At 41.5% G+C, this 23,088-nt stretch overlaps 2 protein-coding genes and 1 non-coding gene across 8 annotated transcripts in view; 2 read left to right on the top strand and 1 right to left on the bottom strand.

Annotated features, from left to right (window-relative positions):
- The first annotated feature begins 85 nt into the window (after positions 1 to 85).
- RPS3A (ribosomal protein S3A) lies at positions 86 to 4,392 on the top strand. The gene is made up of 6 exons (XM_056327169.1): positions 86 to 243; positions 1,067 to 1,170; positions 2,364 to 2,551; positions 2,714 to 2,922; positions 3,513 to 3,622; positions 4,230 to 4,392. Exons 1-6 carry the CDS (start codon positions 182 to 184, stop codon positions 4,349 to 4,351), a joined length of 795 nt encoding a protein of 264 aa, XP_056183144.1. The 5' UTR covers positions 86 to 181; the 3' UTR covers positions 4,352 to 4,392.
- LOC130143966 (small nucleolar RNA SNORD73) lies at positions 3,883 to 3,952 on the top strand. The gene has a single exon (XR_008819951.1). It is a non-coding gene; the product is annotated as a small nucleolar RNA SNORD73 (small nucleolar RNA).
- A 2,497-nt stretch (positions 4,393 to 6,889) lies between the features above and the next one.
- Positions 6,890 to 23,088, bottom strand: part of SH3D19 (SH3 domain containing 19) — an 86,820-nt gene continuing 70,621 nt past the window's right edge. For 3 of the 6 annotated variants that reach the window (XM_056327105.1, XM_056327155.1, XM_056327114.1), the window contains 10 exons: positions 20,805 to 21,081; positions 19,443 to 19,511; positions 18,078 to 18,150; positions 17,605 to 17,735; positions 15,251 to 15,309; positions 13,455 to 13,642; positions 13,147 to 13,199; positions 12,425 to 12,611; positions 11,537 to 11,637; positions 6,890 to 10,207 (listed from right to left, as the gene is read on the bottom strand). In XM_056327105.1, coding sequence (XP_056183080.1) covers positions 10,091 to 10,207; positions 11,537 to 11,637; positions 12,425 to 12,611; positions 13,147 to 13,199; positions 13,455 to 13,642; positions 15,251 to 15,309; positions 17,605 to 17,735; positions 18,078 to 18,150; positions 19,443 to 19,511; positions 20,805 to 21,081 — 1,255 coding nt within the window. In that variant the 3' untranslated portion in view covers positions 6,890 to 10,090. The remainder of the gene's footprint in view (positions 10,208 to 11,536; positions 11,638 to 12,424; positions 12,612 to 13,146; positions 13,200 to 13,454; positions 13,643 to 15,250; positions 15,310 to 17,604; positions 17,736 to 18,077; positions 18,151 to 19,442; positions 19,512 to 20,804; positions 21,082 to 23,088) is intronic. The other 3 variants (XM_056327124.1, XM_056327145.1, XM_056327134.1) reach the window with 3 other exon arrangements.

Genomic DNA, 23,088 nt, shown 5'->3' with positions numbered 1-23,088 from the left:
GCGCCCCCCTCCTCCCCCCGCGCCGTTGGTTCCGTCCCGCCGTGGTACGTCCCAGGGGGCCGCCCGCCCCCTCCCCTCTCGCGAGAACGTCTCCACCGCCCGCGGCTCTCGCGCGAGCCCCGCTCTCGAATAATCTCGCGCGAGCAGCTGCTTCCGGCCTTTTCCTCGGCGGGGCGGGACCATGGCGGTCGGCAAGAACAAGCGTCTCACCAAGGGCGGCAAGAAGGGCGCCAAGAAGAAAGTGTAAGGGCGGCCGGGAGAGGAGGAGCCGGGGCCTGGGGGCGCCGGGCGGGACGCCGAGGCGGCAGGATGCCGTGGATGCGGGGCGGATGGCGGCGGCCGGGCGCGGGCCGCGGCTGTCATGGCGGCGGCCGGGCGGGGGGCGCGCTGCGTGGCGGCGGGAGGGGCGGCCCGCGGGGGGAGCCCCGGTGCGGCGGGGGATGGCGGCGGGGGGCGTCGCTGTGAGGGCGCGGGGCCCGGCCGCCCCGCAGCCCCGCCATGTGCCTGCTGTCCCGGCGCCGGGAAGGGCCGCGGGGCGGGGAGCGCTGGGCGGCCGGGCGGGGGGCAGGGGCCGGGGCGGCCAGGCCTGCGCCCGGCAGCGGTTCTGCGCGCTGGCGGGCCTGGCGCAGCTTGCTCGGTGCAGAAGCGGGGGGTCGCGGGTGGCGTTGGCGCAAGCGGCCTTGTGCCTGGTGCGTGTTAGCTGCAGAAGTCAATAAGTGAAATGAAGGGGTTTTCGTGGGGGGCTTGGGTGAAGCGCGCTGCCTGTACCGGTCCTGCGCGGTAGCAGAAATGTAGCGCTGTATGGTTTTCTGTTACCGTGGCTTTATGATGTTTGTGCAGTTGATTTCCGACATTCTGAACTAAATTTAAATGAATTTTTGCCTCACTGTAGTAAGTAATGCTAACTGTCTGTATTCGTATACTTGCCAACCTATTCACGTTAAAATGTTGACGTTTGCATTTCCATTTCGGAAGGCACAGGGGGAGAAAGGTCTTACTTCAGTCAGCCTGGTTTGATCTGAGAAAGTCCGTATAAAAATATCTTTTCTGCTTTATTTAAATCAAGGGTTGATCCTTTCTCCAAAAAGGACTGGTATGATGTCAAAGCACCAGCAATGTTTAATATCCGAAACATCGGGAAGACACTTGTCACCAGGACTCAAGGAACTAGTGAGTAGTGGGGTTTTGTGCAGCAGAGGGAGATGTATTTGTTCCACCTGCTAGCTCCAGTTGAGACTCGAGTAAAGAACTGCTGACAAATTGGTTTTGCTCATAATATTATGAACCTGGAAGTTTTTTGTTTTTTTTTAAAAAAAACGTACTTCTAACTGATTTGCTTTGAGTTTTCTTAAGTTGACTGAGTTGCTTAAACAAATGACCTTAGTAGTTATAGGGAAGTTAATACAGTGTGGTCCTTGTTTGTGCAAGAGTGCTAGACCATGGGTATGATACAGAAGGACATGGCTGCAGTTGCTGATGAACCGCTGTTGTAGTAGCGTGACGAGTTTGAGGAACTACGAAGTCATTCTGATTGTCACGGAGGGGGATGTGGAGGCAGTGTTACAGGAGACCTTGGTCATAATAGGACTGTAAATACCATAGTGTTAAAAGAGACTGAAACGTGAGGCTTTTAGGTAAATCAATCTCTGTTGAGAGCTATAATTGCTAACTTAATGGGAGTGTATGTAGATGTTATCACTGAATAATAAAGTTTTTTTATATGATCTGGCACACCTTAGGAAAAGGAATTCTCTGTTAGGAATGCACAGGGATCCCGATACAGGTCGTAGTGTTTTTGGAAGGTTAGCTGTGTAGAATGGCTAAATAGTTGCCACTTAAAAGTTACAAAAATGATGGTTATTTTGATCTGTGTATATGTGAAACAAGTAAAATAAGGGTCACTGTAAACCAAGTATGTCAGCCAGTGTTAAAATGGTTAATTCCTACAGGTAGAGCTGTGAGATGACTGCTTAGTAATGTGTCCATTGCTGCTTTATCTGCTGAGCACGTGTGGCTTTTTATGTTTATGTTTTAATTAGTTTTCATAATTTCCAAATACTTTGGAACCCCTTCCAGTTCTAAAAAAAACCCTCAAATAATTAAACATACTGGAATCTGCAGTATACTGCTATTTCTGTTCAGCATCTGAGATAATTATCTTCCAAAGATTCCTTACATAGGTAACAATATGGTATTTTGTTCTGTCAGTTGATTTGACTTTGTCAATATACATATAGACTTGAGAACTGTGAAGCTAGTGGCATCACCTACTATTAGAAAACATCAAATGAAAATGAGTATCTGATTTGAATAATACTTTTCTAATTTTAATGAAAGGTGTTTTATCTTGTTTCATAATACAGAAATTGCCTCTGATGGACTGAAGGGTCGTGTATTTGAAGTGAGTCTGGCTGACCTGCAGAATGATGAGGTTGCCTTCCGTAAATTTAAACTGGTAACTGAGGATGTTCAGGGCAAAAATTGTCTGACCAACTTCCATGGAATGGACCTCACCCGGGATAAAATGTGCTCCATGGTCAAAAAATGGCAGGTGTGTAAAGGGCAAGGTCTGTGTTGTTGCTAGGGCTTTTAGGAAAGGAGGTATCCACTGACGTGTTGTTTGAAGTGGCATCAGCAGATATTAATGAGCATCAGGTGCAGTTTTGAGAAACCTGTCTGTCATGCTGATCATAAATGACCGTTTCTTTTGTAGACAATGATTGAAGCCCATGTAGATGTCAAAACTACCGATGGTTACCTACTGCGCCTCTTCTGTGTGGGTTTTACGAAGAAGCGTAATAACCAAATCCGCAAGACCTCGTATGCCCAGCATCAGCAGGTTCGACAGATTCGCAAGAAGATGATGGAAATCATGACCAGAGAGGTCCAAACCAATGACCTGAAAGAAGTTGTCAATAAGCTGTAAGCTTTGGTTCCTCCCCCACCCCCTGCCCGGTTCAGATAAGTTGGTTGTTGGTCACTTGTTACTGAGTACTTAGGGAATGCTGGTCCTTCACGTACTGTTTGGCAGAGACCAGGCAAGGTGCCTCTTGTGTTTAAAAGCTAAGGTGCCATTTTCTTCAAATGTTCTCTCTGACTTCCATCAACCGTCATGTTTACGTAAATGTAAAATCAGGATCTACATAGATTTTTGATACGTGTTTTTACAGGCTAAAATTGTATTTCTGAATCCGTCGGGGCTGTGGATGTTCTGGGTTCTTCTGGCAGAAGGAAGTGTTCTAAAGTGTGGTGGTTGCTTCCAGAAGTTTGATGGCAGATTTGCTCTCAAAATGAGCACACTTGTACTATATCCCTTCTAACACTGCAAGGAAAATGTCTTAAAATCTAAACATACTTGAAGAAAATGGTTAAGAGAACAAAGGCAGTATTGATGATTCAAACTTCTGTAGAGTATTATGTAGTTTTAAGAATTATTTTAAGCCTGTATTGCTCATGAAGAAGCAGGCACAATTTTTAACATTCTGGTACTGGTGTGTTCTCTGATTTCTCAGGATCCCAGACAGCATTGGCAAAGACATAGAGAAGGCATGTCAGTCCATCTACCCTCTTCATGATGTCTATGTCCGCAAGGTTAAGATGCTGAAGAAGCCCAAGTTTGAATGTAAGTCAATTACTGCAAACCTTTAATGTTCTTGGAGGAGGATGTGGGAAGCTGTTAGTTTAAAATGCATTTGTTTTTGCATAAAGATGTTAAAGCAGCATAATAAGCTTAAGTAGCTGTAGCAGTGAAAAGGACACTTGTCCTTCTAGTCCGACATCTGGCTTTCAGGCTTGACAGCCAAGCAGTGATCATTCAGTTGGGAGCTTTTTTTGAATTCTTGCCTGAAACTGCTGCTGACTGTTTAAAGGCTTTGGCTTGGGAATGAATGATGACAAAATGTTTCGGTCCCAGATGACATGGAATGATTCCATTTTCCCATTTTCTGACATTCCCATATAACGCAGTAGTAGGTTCTTGACTTTACCTCTTCTCAGAAAAATAAAAGTTTAATGTGTAATTTCATTATGTAGCGCTTCACTACTTGTTTTTGTCTGGCTGCCAGTTAACTACAGCAGCATCTCCTTGTGTGAGCTTTCTGGAATGGACTTGATCATACCTACTTTAAACTGTTCTGGTGGTTTAATTTGTATGTGATAAAAATTCAGCAATTAAAGAAATTGTTTAAATAGGTGCACCTCACGCTGTTCATAATGCTTCTTCTTTTTAGTGGGCAAGCTGATGGAACTACATGGTGAAGGTGGTGGTGCTGGAAAACCTTCTGGCGATGAGGCAGGCACTAAAGTAGAGCGAGCCGATGGATATGAGCCACCCGTGCAAGAGTCTGTCTGAAACTAAAAATTGATGGAAAATAAAAGTCCTAATATACAGAACTAATGTTTGGTTGCCTATATTGCTATTGGTACTGGATATATGGATGGGTTTTAATAAGGTAAACCTCTTCCCTTTGGTTTGGGGGGAAAAAAAAAACAACACTTGTTTGAGATATTTTTTTTCATGATTAGTGTTAGGATGTGGGTGGAAGATGGTGGGTTGTCCTTTTTGAAAGGTGGAAAGTGCAATGTACCGAGGAGTCTGTGGTTTTTTTCCCAGTAATTTTGGTCCTCATGAAAACTTGTGGGTTTGTGCAGAGGTTGTTGTATTGGTGAAAGAGGAGCATTGTACAGGGTGAATGGGGCGCCACACAGGGAACCTGTTCCAGAATTCTTTATATAGGGAAGTCTCAGGGGGTTTATCCAGACCTACGTACATGCAAATTGCATATGTGTATGTCTAAGCTTCGTGGTGGTAACTCAGTGTGACTCTCATGGGATAGGTTTAGTCGCTGATGGTCAAAAGATGCGGAGACCTTTAAGTTGTAGTGATGATTATGGAAGCAGGGTTGGTTTTGAGCAGTGTAGAAAGGCAGAATATGCTCAAGAGCAGGGTTGTATGTGGGGTTTTTTAACCCCTATCAGAACTGGGGAGTAACCATAATCATAGTTGAAAAACCTTTGGAATGTCAGGGGAAAAAATGCTACCATAAAAAGGCCATGTTCAATGCCCTGAAAATAAAGCACACTTAAGTGATTTTCTGAGTAAATTTTAAGAGTGCTTTTTTTGTTATCTGATAGCGGGTTTGCTTCTTGTTCAGCTTATGCTGGCCTAATAATTGAAGAGTGTGTTTTTCTGGCTAAAACAAGTAGTATTTTGCACTATTAGCATGTTTTGTTTACAATTGGGCAACAGACTTACACTTAGCGGTATTAAATTGTTGAAAAGTCTGTGATTTAACCTGAGAACAGAGTAGTACTGGCCTGTTTGGGGAGGTGGCTGAGATAGCGGAAGCTCTTGCAGTAAGCTGGGAAATGGCAGAGGACAAGAAATGGAGGAACATACAGAAATGTTACTGTTGTGACAAAGATACTAGGGGAGAGGCAGAGGGACGCTACCCGTGACACTGTGCTCTTTGGCGTCAGGGATTTTCACCTTTTCCTGGTTGGTAATTCTGGTTTGGAGCAAATACTATGCAAAATGAAAAGAATGTTTTCTAGTTTATTTAGAAGGCTGTAGGTGATACTGTTTCATGCTGTGATTCCAAGTGACTGTTTTAATCTGGGGGATGATATTTAGAACAGCCCATGATTTACTAACTGGGTAACTGTCTTTGTTGGGTTGTAAATACTAGGCCTACTTGTTCTGCTTTTTCTGGTTTGTATAGTGGAAGCATAGTGAGTGCTCAAAACTTGCCTGATACCAAAACAGGAGAAAGGAATAGCGCTGGTTTTAATCTGCTTTGCTCTTGTCACCTGTGTGTTGAGGTGGGTGTCACTCCCCTCTGCGTCCCAGGCAGTCAGGTTCTTGAAGCCATAAATTGCAAAAAACGCCCCTCCACATCTCGGACATCTCTCAACAAAAATGAGGACTCTTTACTGGAGTTAGACAAACAAACCACGATTTAGGGTAAGTGTGGTGAGGCTGGAAGTCCTTGAACCTACTAAGTTCTAATGCAGGTGTGTGTGTATATACATACATATATATTTGTCCATATATTCCAGCCCTGCATCAGAATAAAAGCTGTCGGAGCTTTCCAGTAACGGATTTGTTGCCTGTATTTTCTCTGCTTGGTGACTGTTCGACAGGGCTCTCTGCAGGTTTTTGCATTTCATATTACTATACTTCTAAATACTTTGAGAAAAATCTGCAAATAAAATAAGGGACTGCAACTGGCCTGTATTCTCTGTACGTAGACTAGGAGAGTTAAGAATCCTAAGGTGGTTCTGAAAACTACTGTGTTTTTCTCCTGTTAATTTTTCCTTCAGCTGTACGTTTGAGGAGTCTTACGTTGCAGAAAGCCTAGTACGACATGCAAGCTTTAGAAAGTGGTTTCAGATGGGGGGGAGAGCAAGCAGGAAGGAAGATTTTCTGCATCCCCTATACAAATACCGTGTGAAAAATCACAGTGTATGAATTGCAGCAGTCAGCAGAGCGCACTAAGTACATGTAGAATTTTTCATTGGCTCAGGGTCAGCCCATGCCTTTGTCACAAGTAATCTTGCCAAAGCAAGAGTAGAGCATCCCTGTCTTGTGTGATGTGCCACAATGGCAGCTGCTTGCTGCAGGTAGCAAATAGAGATTCTGCAGGGGGCAAGTGTGAAATGTACCTGAGGCCGAAGGCTTGAATAAACCGTTAAAGCCATCGGGATTCTCCGAGGGGTTTGGACTACTTGTCAGGTGGTGCAGTATCATTGTACTGTTGTTTGGGGGCTGGGGTCTGGTGGTTTTGTGGGTTGTTTTTGGCCTCGGGTTAAATACATAAGCAGAATGAGATCTATCATGTCAAATGGAAAGCTCAGCTATCCACAGTGTAAGACAATTAAAATGCCATCATGACTTAATTATAAAAATTTTATTGGTTAAATACATTCTTAATTTACAGAGGTACCATAACAAACTTACTGGACTTAACAAATATTTATTTATGACACTGTTACTTGTACACAGAACAAAGATGTTTTCCTGAAGATACTTCCAGAGGGTGGGTCAAACAGAAAATGTTGTGGTAAATGAGGCTTTTATTATCACACTAATGTATGGAGGTTTAGCTGAATTTCAAAAATTACAGCTGAAATTTGCTACTATATTGCAGTTAGGATTTGTGCTCCACCTCATTCTTGGTTTTTTTTTGCAGATTATGTACTGTACACCTTAGGAATTTCATGTTCTGATCTGTATGCCGTTTCATGGTGATCCTAGGCCATCAAGTCTTACGAAAATCCCTTCCTGTAAAAGCCAAGCCATCCAATTTTGTTTTCAGTTCTAGTAACTATGCTGTTGTAGCTGCCTGCAGCAACGCGAGCAGCCCTTGGATGGCACTCCCTGCGCTGAACATCAGGCTTTGCTGCTCTTCCTGCCCTGCGTCGTGGGGAGGAGGTGATTAAAATAAAGCAGAGTGGTCTTACCTGCTGATAGGCACTGACTTTAAACATTCAGTGGAAGTTACAAAAACAACTGGTCACAGTTATAAAAACAGGGAAGAGGAAACTGAAAAAAAATATCAAAAAATTCAGTTCTGCTTTTGAGAGTTGTATCAAAATCTTAGAAAACTGCCAGACAAACAGGAAGTAAACGTCATACACCACCACAATGATGCGGTACGTCTTCGGGGGACCCGGGTACCGGGTTTGTTGCTGTAGGCTCTGCTGGGTTCTGCTGCTCTCACTGGAGGTTCAGGGATTGTGTTGGCACAGGTCATGGTGGAAGAAGGGGGATCCACTCAGAGTTCATGGCTGAAAAGTAGAGTGGGCTTGCAAGTCTGGAAAGCTATCTGTTTACTTGGATTTCTCTAGGAGGAGATGGCTGTTTTATTGGAATAAACAACAAAAACCTTTGGAATCTGCGGGCAGGAGAACTTGGAGAGTGGGAAGACTTGTCCTCAGAGTGGACTTATGTTAAAAGTTTGATTCCACAGGAGTTCCGGATAGACTTGTTGGGGAAGGTAAAACTGAATAACAGCTGTATAAATTGTTTCCATTTTCCTAGAATAGCCCATAATAATTGTTTTTCTAATGTTAATCCCCGTAAAGAAAGTTAAAGTGAAATTCTTTGCTCATTAAACCTTTGTGTGATCTTCATACCCTAGTTGTCTGAATGATATTGGGGCGTGAAGGTTCCGGAGCTGAGGGCTGACACCTGCGCCTGGTATTTGCGAGTGCTGTGGTGTGACTGACTGCAGAGCAGGGTGGTGCCGAGGTGCCGGTGGCTCTGCTGTGGGCTCGTGTCAGCGGAGTTCCAGTCCGCTACTGAGACTGGAGGCCCGTTCCCTGCTGTGGGAGCATCTTTCAGTTCAATTTTGGCTGTGAGCTTGTTCATGCCGGCTGTGGTGGTAACCAAAGTGCAGTGCAGGGGGAGGGGAGGGCTCTGGGCTCCCCCCCAGCACGCATTGGCACCAATTTAGATGCACTCTGATCTTTTGTAGCAGTAGGTGTTTGTTGCTGTATTCCTTAAACCTCCTATCAATAAAGCTGCAGGCAGGCACATGACTAAGGCAAAACGTCTCGAGGTCAGTCATTCTCATTTCCAGCCTCCGTCTGCTGCTCAACTGTGGGCGCTTCTGCAGCCTGAACTTGCAGACGCACAAAGAAAAAGTTTCTAAGGGTGTCCCAGTGCCTGGTGATCCGCATGTCTCTGAAGTAACGACCCGTAACAACAGCTTACTGGTTCCTTTTTGTTAGACAGTGATGAAATACTGTCAGCAATCAAAGCCAGCTGCAGCATAATTTCTTTCTATTCCAGTCCGATGAAGTTAGGAGTTAATCAAGATGCATTTAACTATTTTGTCAGAAGGCAGGTGTTGCAGAAAGGAGTTTACTGCCAGAAGTTCCTTTTATGTCACGCTACCTCAATCACGTCTTAGTTTGCTGTTCAAGTCATACTGCTGCTTTTTACTAAATGCCTTCATTAGAGCTGCTCGAAGTACCTTCTTGCCAGGCGTGTTTTCCTTAAGGCCTCGACAGACCAGTTGTAATGATGCTCAGTAGAGCTGGTATGTGGTAACAAACTGGAAACTAAGCCCGTGTCTGCTGAAAGCTTAAAACCGCGGCTGTGTAATATCCTTCATGTTAAGGATAGGAATAGCATTACTGAAGTATATCTCGGTGCTTGAGTGACAAATGAAACGCAGAACGAGCGAAGACTGGCTTTCCGCTTAGCTGAAGGGCACGGAGGGGCAAATGGTTGGAATAGTGCAGCTACTGCACGGAGGGGATCGGAGAAAACAGTAAATGCTGTCACAGCTAACTTCAGCTGGGAAAGAGGGGTACAATGGTGCTTGAAGGACAGTGGGCAGCAGAAAAATCTAAACCTGTATCTGAAAAGGATTTTAGGGGAAGGGAGAAAGGTCTAAGATGATTCTTACTAATTTGAACATTATTCATTATGAGGCAAAATACTTAAGTTTTACTTTTGTGATTGTCCTGTATAAGCAGCTTGGGCTAAGAAAAGAATACTACACAAGGATTTGTTTCTGAGTTTTCCCTCTTACCAGTATTAGATTTGATATTTTTCTACTATGAAATATATTATCTTTCTTATCCTCTAAGTCATAAAACAAGTGGATTCTACTGCTAATGTGGAAGTAATGAGCAGTAATGAGACCTGAATATCAAACTTGATCTACATACTGAGTGCTGTAATTATATCTTAAAAACATTTTTTTAAAATCTGGATTTTAAAGTTTTTAAAGAAGCCCAAAGAACCTTACTTTATGCAGACTTTGTGCATGATAAATGTAATACCAGATAGTAAACATACTAGAATGCTATTTAAGTTAAAATGGTGTTGCACCACAGTATTTCCCTAGTTGAAAACCACTGAAAATCCTGCTTGTATTTGCTCTCAGAGCATTCATGAAGCATGACTACATACACTGTCACAAAAGACTAAAATTTTCTTATTTGACTTCAAGATACTAATATGACTGTCTAGAAAAAGTAGTGCAAAACATTGATAGTCAAAACACGATGTCTTTGCTGTGCCTTTAGGATAGAAAACATTCTCTCCCACATGCAGGGAGTACAAAGAGGCAACACTTCACTGTGTTTTTAAAATCTGAACAAAGTTCTTGGGAAATATCCCAGACTTTCCTTGTATCTCTCCACTCATCCAGTCCTCGTCTACAGATTCCAGCTCTGTTATTGTATCACCTGCCTGTAAGAGAAGAAGCAATGTGAGCCAGTACAGCTTACAGTGCGGAGTGTTAACACAGGCGTAGCTGATGTTATTCAGAAGCAGTATCAATCAAAAAAGAGAAGAAGTAGGATGTGGCCAGTCTCTTCTGTTGGTTACATCTCTGAGATGGTTTGCCAAAGCCAGCTGAAGCTTCTCTTGGGGTAAATACTTGTCTATGCTGAAAAATTACAGCCTTCCAGAAGGAAAAGATAGGACTGCTGGGTACTTCTGCATCACTTCAGCTCTCCAGGTCGGGTGGGTAAGTTAGAGGGCTGGCTCACGGGCCCCTGCCTTGCTTGGTACTTTGGTATGTTTCCCAGCTCTGTTATGAAGGTTTCTTTTCTTAAAACACTTCAGAGTGGGGGTTTTGTTTCCTTCAATTTAGTCCTAATATTTTCTAGCACTTGGAAACTTGCCTTTTTCCTCTGGAAACTTGCCTTTCCCAAAAAGGAAAGCGCTCAGTGTAGCTGCTGAAAATAAAATTGCAGCTCCTTGTTCCTGTTCCCACTGTGCCATGCCACACCCTCATCTAAAATACCATCCTGGCCCCGGCTTTCTTTCCAGTACCTCCACTACCATTTTCTGTTTTAAAGAATCACCTATATCCTTTAGCATTAGCAGCTTGCAATGCTTGAAACTTAATTTTTTTGCTAGTTTTAGAAGGGAAAAATAGTGTCTTCCAGCTGATAAACACAATTTTGGGCCTCCCAAATCTGGGTCTGCTGTTTCTCAGCTTTTGAGGACAGAGTTACCTAAATCATGACTGAATCTACAGGGCACGCTGTTTCTTGTTCATGGTTCTTAATATTATCTAGGCATCCAGCAAGTATTTAATTTCTCCCCTTGTTCCCATGGCAACTGTGTGCTGTGTTGCCAAACTTTCAGATTTTGCTGTACTAGGTGTCCCTTTGAGGCACTGCTGCTGTAGCACCGGCACTCTTACTGCTATTCTCCCTGTTGCTGTCTGTCTTGTTAAAAGAGGGGCTCCCTTGACGATATCAACCGATTGAGAGCTGAATGCACTGCAAAATGAGGTTGGTTTGTCTTCGATCAGAGAAGTCGGGAATTCTGCAACTCCTGACCTCTTTTTCAATGTCTTCAATGAAGATTTTGCCAATGCAAAAAAGAAGTAAGGGAAAGAAATTTTTTTAGAGAGACCATTTATCAATTGTGTTAATATCTATGCCTAGTCTATGCCCTTCATTCTTTCTTGTTCCAAGCCTATTTTCACAGTGGATAAATCTTATTTTTTAGCATTGTTTAGGACCATAAGACCTTTTGGAAAATTGGGCTAAGAGAGGTACTTACTTTGAAGGAAAGCTCATCTTCATTTTCTCCATGAAAATCATAAAGAGCTTTGGCTTTTCCTTTCTTCCCTCCTACGGACTGTGACAGCTCTACCCTGGCTGCTAAATGAGGACAAGACAAATTACTTGGATTGGAATGAAAGAAATTTCTCTTTCTGGAGAAGCTTCCTGTCATTGTCATGTTTCCCCCCCCGCTACTGTGCTACAGCATGTCTAGATGTTATTACTACTGCTGCTTAGCAAATTCCCTGTCTTACTGGAATAAAAATCTCGACACAAGTTCATTTTATAGTACTAACACATTCTCATGGTTCTGCTTCTAGGAGGACTAAATTTAAAGTTCGCTCACTTAAATGTTTGCTTTACTTGCAAAAACTGTGGGAAAAAATTCTGATTTTGTCTCTTCTGTCAAGGTTTGACTGCATTGATTTGGGGACCAAACAGGAACTTGAGGAGAGCAAGTGTTGTTGATTCCTTGCTTCAAGGGGATTACAGTAGTTCTGTGCCAAGAAAGAGCAGTTGTAGTTATTTACAGCTCTAACAGCTCTTTTTGGCAGTGCTGCAGCGTTTCTCTTCAGCTGAGGGAAAACTGGGCTTCCCCCCACCTTTTGCACCCCTGAATTCCTGCTATAGGCAACTCGATGGTCCTGTTTTGCCTGTGCCCAGATGACACTTCAGACCATCCCAGTATGCCTATCACCTCCCAGATTACTCGCTGACTAGAGCATTATAGTGCTATTATTAGAGAGGGTCGCTCAACAGTTAGTTAAGCTTTAGGATACTAAGGACTGTGGTGGTGTGTAGCTTGTTAACGCAGTGGAATAGTTGGTTTCTCCCAGAAATCTGTCATGACAGAATAATGAATTGACATCTAGTAGGAGCACCGTACCTGAGCAGGTCTGAACAAAAACTGCTGGGAAAATTCCTTCCTTTTCGTTCAGTCTTCCTCTATACCACTCTGAATCTACTTGCTCCAGTATTTGGATGTAGTCCCCCTTTTTGAAGGATAAATCATCTTTGGTTTCTGCTGTAAAATCATGAAGCGCTTCACACCACTCTGTTGAGCGTCTGTTGTTCTAGTCAAGCGAACAGAAGAAACGCATTAATTTTAGAAGCGTTAATGGAGCCTGTAAGCTGTGGATAGTGATGAACGCAGCTGTACAGACCACAGGTGTCCTGACTCTCTCTCATTCCACAGTATCACTACAGATGTAGGCTAGAATGGCATTTCAGCAATTACCACAGAATTTCATCCAGGCTCAGATGTGTTCCTTTTTATCATTGGTAGCAGGGTACAGGATTAATAAATTCAAAATTAGACCACTGCAGCAATACTTAAAATAGGGCTAATGAGAATTTGCTTAAGCACAAAGGATAAAAATGCACTTATGCTAACTTGCCAGAAGCTATGAATACAATCAGTTTAGACCAACTGTCAGAATTCAAGATGTGACCTTGCAGCATTGTGCACTGTGGGAGTTGTGTTGCGTTCAGGTTTGAAGTTGTGGTTTAAAGATTTAAAGTTAATCTGACATTATAATATGTAAATGTCTGTGTAAATCTGTGAAACCACTATGTAAATTCTGGCCCTCACCTATACAACTTCATTACCTGAGGAAGGGAAGAAGAAACCTCCACCTTGTTCTTCAGTGCTGCTCCTGTACCTGCATAAGTAAAGCAGAATTTAGAATAGCAGCGATGACTATTCATAATGTTACTAATTATAAAGACTTTAGATATTCAAAGCGATTGTAAGAATAGCTTCTTAAGAAGTCCTACTATTCCTTTTTTTAAAAAAAAATAATCTGTCTTCTCTTCCTTTCTACCTCCTTCCCGCTTTTATTGTCCTTTTGGACTTTTCTCCTACACGGATGCAGTACAAAACCATGTTCTTGAAGATCTTTGCAACATATTCATACCTGTTCCAGGCAGATCTTCAATTACTTCCACAAAGTTCAAGGGGAAAATTCCAGACGAGCCTCTGAGCTCTCCTTTGGCCCATTCTTCATTTACATACTCTTTAAGTATAATAGTTTCACCTTCTGAAAAACTGAGCTCATCTTTCTGATCTCCAATATATTCAAATCGTGCTACACATCTTGGGCCTCTGCACAAATAAAAAAGAAACTTACTTAGCTTATTTATTATTATTGCCTGCTTACTAATAAGACGGCATTGTGCAAAAAATGGATTGCTATCTTTAAAATGATGAAAGAATGCACTGAAGATAGAATGCGGGGAAAGCTGGAGACTAGCCCTGGTTCCCATCCCTGCTACAGGATTTTGTGTAAGACCCTACCACAAAAAAAAAACCAAAAAACAAAAAGGTATCACTTTGTCTCTAGGCTACCTCTCCCTTTTTATATTTTTGCCTATATCCAAGTAAGTGTCCTGATGCACTTTTTTTGAGAGGTCGATGTTTTTTTGAGCTAGCATCCAATTTAGATGTAATCAAACATGGGTGGGGGGGTGGGTGTTTGCTCCAAATCCCAAATACGTGGAGGCTTCACACAGGGAAGCTAGTTGTTATCTACTTTGACAAGCTTTATTCTGTATAAACCTATCCCAGGCACAGGGAAGTAACTTTTCCATTGAAGAAATAAACAACAATGCATCTGATAATTTGGTATAATACTGAAGAAACTATATAAAATGTAATTAATATTTTCCCTCACTTAGAGGTAATAATTTAATAAATTAATAAAATGAACAGAAGAAATTACCCTAAGAAAATTCTTGATTTATCAGAAATACCATGCTGGAAAAAAGTGATAATAGGTTTTAATTCTTTCTATAGTATCATAGCATGCAACCAATTTAAGAAGCTTGAGTCCCACTCCCATCTTTGCAAAAGCTTCAGGACACAGCTAGCACTTTGTTTCTTAATTGTAGAAGCAGCTTCTAAAAACAAAGTTTCATTTAATATAAGCCAAATGCCATCTGAAGAGCAAACTGAATGCTGGCTTTGAAACTAGTAGTTCCTGCCTCTATCTGAACTTGCTTTAATTGCTGCAATGAATGATTACAAAATCCAATAACTCATCATTAGGTAAACATAGCCTGAAAAGCTGTTCCTTGCCCACAAATCTTAGTACAAGTTCTTTGCAAATCAGAAATGAAAGTGCTTGAAGTACATCTGGTAATTTTATCTGGGAAACTTTAGGTTCACCTGTATAGTTACACAATTTAAAGTTAGATTTCTCTACTTCAAGTATAGCAATATTCTGTCCCATTTTATCTTGTTCTTTCAGATGACTAGGAGCCCTACCATGTTACATCTTACGAGGATACTGGAAGAAAATAACCAGGCCAGGAGCAGAGAGGAGTGTGATGCTGCTGAGGTTAATCAGATTGGTTCACAGTTTCTGTAACCGATTTTAATGAAAAATGATGGAAAATGCTCTTCTAATACAGCTTGTAAAAGGAAGGAAAGTGAGTGAAGGGGACTATATCTATTATAAACATTTATTATAAAGTGATCTACTAATTTTTTTAAGCCATGAAGCAAGTTTTTAGGCATTTTTTACCTGAACATGAGTCTTACTAAAATGTCAAAAACTTTCAGTTTTGAGAGCTTAATTTTTAAAATGTGTTTTGGTGAAGAAACTGTTAACTGTATTAACCTCAGTGCGGATAACACCTGCCTCAAAGTTATCTTGCTTTTTATTTCCTAGTAAATCAACACGAGAAAGAAAATAAGATTTATCTGACTTACTTAATACATCGTGATGAACAGGGTATTTTTTTCCTGTTGCCTTCTTCTGGAACATCAATCTAATAAGACAACAAAATAAGTAAAATCTTCCATTTCAAGGACGTGGCAACATAACTACAATAAACTTGGAACTAGTTAAAATAATCTATTTTTCAGCTAAGCGTAAGCTCCAGTTATGAACTCCATGTGACGCTCTACAGTCACTGGCGTGATATGATATATGACCGTATTAATGTAGATTTGGGGTTTGTATGCCTGATTTCTCATTTTTCAATCTCATGCAAGCAAGAAGCACTCTTAAATGTTTTCTGTTACGAAGCAGGTTTACTGTTTCTACTTGTGGCATGATTGATTGACAGAATATAGGACTGGATGCTACTGCATGTGTTGCATTTAGCTCCCAACTTTCATTTGGTAATTGCTCTCTATTATTTACTAGCGCAATATATCACAATAGACAAAATTATTGTTTACACTTATCTTTTCTGGGCTTTGGCAGCCAGCTGCCCTCCAAACAAAAATACATCTCACAAATCTCACTTGAACTGGAGAAATAGAATTTAGAAAATCAATACATGGATATACCAGACAGCATTGAAGTCCTTTATCATAAGAGGACTTCAGTTGTGGTTTTGTTGTGACATGAAGGATGATCTGTGAGATGTATAAGACTGCAAGCCTAGAGACCCCAGTGAGAAGCTTTGAGTGCTTGCTATCACGTGAGCCAGTTCCCCTAAAATCAACAAGAATGTTTCATTAGCTTATGTGAAGGACTGGAGGAAATCATGCTGCCTTTTAGGACAAATAACCTTTGCAGTGCTCTTGAAGTACCACAGATACCAGCTCCTCTAACAAAGGTTCTGTGGGAAGCAATAGCCATGTATCATCGTTAGGTCTCCTACCCAGCTCAATATTGCAAAACACACTATAGTGTATTATGTAGAGACCTTGTATCAAGATCAGATCTCACATGAATGGACAGGAGAATTCACTCAGTAAATTAGCCTCATGTACTACACACTTTTTGCTTTTTTTTTTCAATTTTGCTGAAACAAAAGATTTTTGCACTCAAAGGGTAACCACCTTTTACAACTAGAACAGAAATATGGAATACGTCTTCCCTAGCTTTTATGAAGTTGTATCTGTCTGTATCAATGCTGACTTTGATTCCAAGTACTCATTCCACTGCTTTCACACAAAATCTTTTCACTATTAGCCATCAGTAGTGACAAAGGCTTTTAAATTAAATTGTTGGTCTGTGCAATTTAGCTAACAATTCTTTCTCATGAAAGTGAATCGAGCGTGGTTCCATTATTACTAACCCCGAGTTTAGTTTTTATTCTTCAGCTCTTCTAAAATCTTTCTTGAGTAGCACCATTACAAACCAGACAGACACCCTACACTCTCTGATGGTTACCAAAGGCTTGGTATTGTCCATGTACCAGCAGTTACCAGCAGTGCTCCTCTCTACCAGCTGTCCTGACAACAGACACTTACTGTCTTTAATGCCCAGCCATACACCTTCGCTATGCGGGTGTGGACAGCCCAACGGCTTTTCCCACTGTCACAAAATAGTTCAATGTCAGACTCAGGCTTGCAGTAGATTTGACCCAGCTTTTGACCCAGTGAACCCTACTGTGTCTCTTTTAAAGATGAGGCACTCACTCAATTGCTACTGGACTCCAAAACAGCACCTGTCTCTTGCCTGCCATCACTGTCAAGCGTCACATTCAGTAACAGGATTGCTTTAAGCTGCTCATTTGCAAAAACACCATCTCCTTGCACTGTGCCAGCACAACCATTTGTGCAGCCACTTAGTTAGCCACTTAGGTGAATTGATCCAGCTGGAAAAAAAATATTCTGGGAAGAAAAAAAAACATGTTTCGTTGGGTGCAGCTGCTGCCCTGACCTAGTTCACCACAAGGCTATAAAAGTGGTGATTCCAGTCCAGTTCAAGGGGTAAGAAAATGAGAGAAGCTGGGGGGTTGAGGGGAGGCACAAAAAGCAACCATCTTACTGAGTGTTGATTCTTACGTGTGGCTCTGAAAAATAACCTGCTCTGCAGGCCCTGAGAAACAACCCAGGTTAACAAAGAGAATCTGGTAAGGGCCATGATTTTCTCACTTGGCCTCAAATTAACAGCAAAATAATCCCCATAACACAAGTCGGTTGTGCCAAATCAAGCATCTTTCTAATACCACACAAACAAGTAGATAGGTCTTCTGCACTGCCAGAGGGAAAAGAGATTATCCAGCTACAGAATGGAGTTAAGACACACAGGATCCATAGTTAAATTGAACCAGAAAACAAATGCAATAGGATCTTATGTAGCAATGCATACAAGGCCTACATACAACTACTTTAACAAAGCTGGCAGGAAATATCCCTGTGCGACTCCCACATTTTCCTCTGTACCACTCAGTATCGATTTTCTCCAGCAGACAAACGGTGTCTCCAGAATGAAGGTTCAAGTCATCAGCATGCTCTGTAAGACAGCATCATTTTATTTGTCACACTCACCAATTTTCTCAAAGTAAAACCTTCATATAAACCCCACAGACAATCAGAATGAGTTTTTGGAGTAATTGTGTAATGTTTGTTTCGTAATTGGGTAATGCAATTATTATGGGTAACTTTACTTGATAAACCAGTTAGCTTTAACTAAAAGGCTAGCCCAACTATAGCTAAACCCATGGATTTGAACAACTCTACACGCAGACCTTGCAGGCTGAGCTTCCTCATAATTTTTAAGTTCTAGTCCCTACAAAAGTTCCCATTTGAAAGTCTTGGAGTAAAACAAGCTTCCAGAATATTCACATTTACTTACCTGCAGGAAAATCATGCAGGACGACAGCATGAGGTACGCTTGGGTTGGAAACTTTTGGAGGGTGGTTTGAATCCTGACAACAAATAAATCCAAATGGTTTCTAAATCACAGAAGATACTAACAGAGATTCCCTGTTATGTACTCTGAAAGTGATTTTCTGACCTTGGACACACTGTTCTGGTATCAGAGAATCACCTTTGGAGGCAATAATTAGCATGGGTCACACATCTATGGGTCTGCATTCTGTACACCTTTTGCCAATGTAAACTGGAATGCATTTCACCAAAATTACTTCTGAGCCAGTAAAAGGAAGGGAAGGCACGTAACTTTTCCCAGTATAGAGAAAGCCTCAGCTATCTCTGTGGGTCAGAAATCTGGAGCAATGATAGCAACTCTCATTGCAAGGGTTGTGGCCAAGTTTTGCGCTGCTGCTTGGTCCTGTGTGCTGCCAGTTCCTCTTCCTCGCTCGGAGAGAACCCTCCAGCCCAACCCTCCCCAGCACACTCAGCCTGGGCAGCACATCTGCTGACTGCCCAGCATTTTAGAGGGGCCAGCAAGCCATAGACCTTTGCTTACAGAAGATAACGCAGAGAAGAAATGACAAATTTGTTGTGAGATCTTTATATAGGGAAATTACACTCAAAATGTGAAAAATGCTGAGCCTTCTTCTCTATCCCATCCACTAGGAAGTTTTAGACTGTACCAATGATAATCACTGTGCGTGAATTACATTCAAAGTCATTAATTGTGTACAAAAACCCCAACACGGACAAAGATAAGGCCAGAATAATATGAATTACAACAGATAACAGCAGATTGCATAGAAATCTATTTCAGCCATGCAGGTTTCTGATAATAATCAAAAAGGCTGCTAACAGCTATAACTTATACTACCTATTTAATATGAATACAGTCATGCCCTAAAACCAGGCTAGGTATTGTAGAAGCCCAGAGAGGAAAATACTTTGATATCCATATGTCAAAGCCAATTCACTGATACATCATGTACAACCACTTCATGAAACTACTCGCTTATCTTTTGCCCACTTTTCAGATACTCAGCCAAGGGAGTGATTATTTTCCTATGAGACAGAGGAACTTTACCAGTTTCTTTCCCTTCTGGCACTCCCAAGTAATTACTGTTGCTGTGCTCTGTAAGCAGAATGTCCCTGTGCTATAAAGCAAATAACCATTATTGGGTTTTGTTTTCATGGTTGTTTTGTTTTTATTAAAGAAACACAAGGATGTAATAAACTACTATTACATTTCTTAGTGTAACCTTTAAAGCCTAAAGCGCTTGATACTGTAATGCAATGGCAGTCTCGCTCATTAAATATTTATCAGCAGAAAAAAAAAATGCCTTACCTTACAGGACAGTTCTCCAGTGTTTCTGGGAAGACAATCTTCCTTGGCAACTCCATGAGGCACAGGTTGCTTGAATAGAAACAAAGGTAAATGGAAAAAATTGTTTAATTTCTAAGCACCGGAAATTCCTACTGCAAGTGAAAATGGTCAGATGATGGAAATAATCAAACCACCTACTACAGGTAACTAATTTAGGAGTCCGGGGGAAGAGGACGAGCTTCTTTGGAAGGCATTCAGAACGGACTGCTGGTGATACGAAGGCCACTTCGAGAAACCCAGGTGTTACCACCTGCTTTAAAAGTTTCTTAGCTACCTAGCTGTTACCATACCACGTGGTACATGATGTTCAGCGGCACACTGACACAGAAATGTGTTCATTTGCCATGGAGGACGCTGGAAAAACAACTTGGGGGGAAAAAATTCATTGACAGTAACACTTGAGGGCAGGGAATTACTAGTGACCTGCTACTGAAGAAAATCTCATCTACAACAATGTCACATGTTTCTTGTGTAAATATGTGTGGCTACACTGGAGAGGAAGCAACAGGCTTCCCTTATCTCAAAGCTCTTCCTACTGTTAACTTAGATACACCCTTCGCTCTCTTACTTGCTCCTCTGCTCCACCAAGGATATAAATGCAAGAGTGAAGATCAACAATATGGCAACAGAAAACTTCCACTTCATACTGATGAATGTTGACGTTGTGTGGGTGCTTTTTTTTTTGACACCAACACTGATTAAAGCAGTCACCAGCTCTGATGACTGACCAATTTCTCTCCTCTTTATCCATAATGTTGAGCCACTTACATTTAATAGTCCCTAATAACACATGTAAATACCAAAAAGAAACATTTTTATAATGAAAAGGGATGGTATCAATAGAATGAAAATGTAAGATAAGTGATGTTACGTTCCTCACTCTTTGTAGGCTTGATGAAGCAAGGACAACTACTTTTTAAGTTCTAATGCTCCCCCAGTTTCCTTGAGCATTTTGACATATACAGGGAAAACCAGTATACAAACACAATTATTTAGCATCGTTTTACGTGCTGTAATAGAATTCAGAACTGGTGACTGTAAAAAGAACCCCTCAAACCCAAAAGCTATACGTTAAAGATATAAATATAAAAATCACATATATACACAACCCCCCCACACACATATATCTATACTTTGCATGTATATATTGCCTTCTCCAGTATTACCTCACAGTACTTATTACTATTTACCTATTAGTATTTTCTAAGGAAGATTATGCTGATAGATACACTTTGAAAGCCACACCACAGTAACCCACCTTACTACCTTTTTCACTACTGTTCTCACCAGCACTGTTCTATAAACAAGTCTCAGATACAGTACCTCTGTTCTCACCATGTACTTATTGTAGAGAGGATGACCTGGTTTAGGCCTAGGAGGTAATGCTGGATCTGGATTTTTAAAGACTGAACTTTTTGCTCTCTTGGGTCCCAATCTGAACTTGCTGGGTTTTTTATCAGGAGCGATGTCAGAAGCAGATCGTGACAGAACATCCTTCTGGGAGGTGGTCTTGGCTGCAGAGAGTTTTGGTGGAGGTGGCCTTCCAGGAACACTTTTAGGTGGGGGAGGTCGAGCAGGTATAATTTTTCCATCCACAGGCCTAAAAATTGGGCAAAACATCAGTGAAATATGCATATTAATAAGCCTGCCACCTCATCCTCCACCACAGCCCTAGCTATAGAGTATGCAATAAGGAAACGTGGCTCGTGATGACCTGGGCTGTACAGTCTGTAGTATCTGAAGCTTTCTGGGAATACATGAACTCTTCAGATAGTGGGACTGGACGATCAAGTCCTTAAGACAGGTCCTTTGCCCACATATTTCCAAGTCTGCTCACCACTTCTACTTAGCAGCAGCCTGACAGCTTTCTTGGGAGCCCACTAGATAAGCAGGATTTCTTTCAGCAATCCACCGTTAGAAAGAGCTTTGTCTGAAGCTGCCTCAGGATGGAGTTCTACTGGAGCGCTTCAGTGAAAGCCCTGAGAAGCTCTGCTGATCTAGCTGGTCTTCAGCAATCAGCCTAGCTCATACCCTGGGATGTCACTTACCTGAAGTGACTTTTGGGCCTCTGCTGAAATTCATGACATATGACACCACTTTGCACAATGGCATCAATAGCAGAATTTACCATTTTTATGCAACAGATGTCTACTGCAGAAAGGAACACTGGTGAAAATTCTCCAGTTTTCTGGCAATGCTGGAGGTACCACACTCTCATTATTGTACCAGTAGTTTCGAAAACAAAATCAGACACTAGTAAGTGACAGTGGTAATTAAAAAAAAAATTAAAAATCTAAAAATCCCCCCTATTAAGCATTGATTTAAAAAAAACCTGCCTATACGGTATACACAAGCCATGATTTTTAGAATTGAAGAGAGTAGCCAAATCAATAATTTGCTAATTAAAAATCATCTCTGTTACAAATAAGCATGTACATAAAACTTTGACTTCCTGTTATTAAGAAACTTGACACTACCACTATTCAAAAAATACAGTATTGTTTGATTGTTATTGGGGAAATCTTTGGCCAGTTACCCCAAGTTTCTGCTACAATTGCCTCTCTTTTTTTCCACATAGTGTAATTCAGCGTAATTATTTGCTTGCATAAAGAGTCTGTAAAAATCATCAAACACATCAAACATGCATTAGTACAGCTCCAGACTGTCCTTCTGACATACTTTGTGAGTGTCATCCACCACTTGAGAAGATACTGGTGCTCTACTAATGCTCCTGATAGGAGCTCTCTACTACTATCTGAGTATGGATTATTTTTTAAATTCCAAACAAATTTTCTGCTTCTGTTCAACTTCCACCTCTCCCCTTTCTTGGTCTCATCCTAAACTAAGCATTTTTAATACGGGGAAGGGGAAATTCCAAGTTAGACTGCATTAAACCTGGAAATAAACCAATGCATACATTTGTAAGGCAACTCAACTAAACAAGAAAACCCTAACAAGCAATTCAGAGAATTATTACTGCTTAATTTAAAAAAACCCAAATAAATAAAATCTATTTGAACAGAAGAGTGAAAGGACAAAACATTTACTGCAGTTCCAGAGATCCTCAGGAGAATCAGGAACGCTGTTATGCTAAACAGCAGAAAGTAACAAGCCTGTAAGGGGCAATAATGAGGTGTTCCCTTGTGGGTACAACTACCACATTCTTTCCTGTTAATGAATACTCATTACTGCTGATAGACTAAGTTTAATAACTGAAAGATTCTCTTGTCCTGACACAACAGAGCAAACTCTTGTGTTGAGATAGCCACAGTGAGCTAGCTAACCAATGTCTTATCTCCCTCCAGTTTGCCTCTGCCATTTAGCGGACCTGAATTTAAGGCTGGTCCAGCTACTTTTTCCTCTGCAGACCTTCTTTCCTGCTGGTTCAAGAGAATAAAAAACCCCAAGGTTAGTTGATTCCACACCTTTACAAGTGTTTTAGGTCTGAAATGAATGGTATAAACTAGCCAGTGCTTCTGGAAAGGTGCTGGCCCAGCATCTGCCACCTCCACTCCTTCACCACTCAAACCCAGCCACAAGTGCAAGTGCCGCAAGTGAAAAGGTTAAAGATGCAGAAGGGAGTGACTGTCAGCAGCCACTGTACGTT

This window comes from Falco biarmicus, chromosome 1 (assembly GCF_023638135.1).
Source record: "Falco biarmicus isolate bFalBia1 chromosome 1, bFalBia1.pri, whole genome shotgun sequence".
NCBI lineage: Eukaryota > Metazoa > Chordata > Aves > Falconiformes > Falconidae > Falco > Falco biarmicus.
The sequence above is the reverse complement of the archived record's forward strand: the minus strand, read 5'-3'. Positions and strand labels throughout refer to the sequence as shown.

Bases quoted from the DNA above. Each gene is read 5' to 3' on its own strand.
- RPS3A (XM_056327169.1), top strand. From the start codon at position 182: ATGGCGGTCGGCAAGAACAAGCGTCTCACCAAGGGCGGCAAGAAGGGC. The intron at 2,552-2,713 runs GTGTGTAAAGGG...TTTCTTTTGTAG, and splicing joins CCATGGTCAAAAAATGGCAG to ACAATGATTGAAGCCCATGT. The intron at 3,623-4,229 runs GTAAGTCAATTA...TCTTCTTTTTAG, and splicing joins GAAGAAGCCCAAGTTTGAAT to TGGGCAAGCTGATGGAACTA.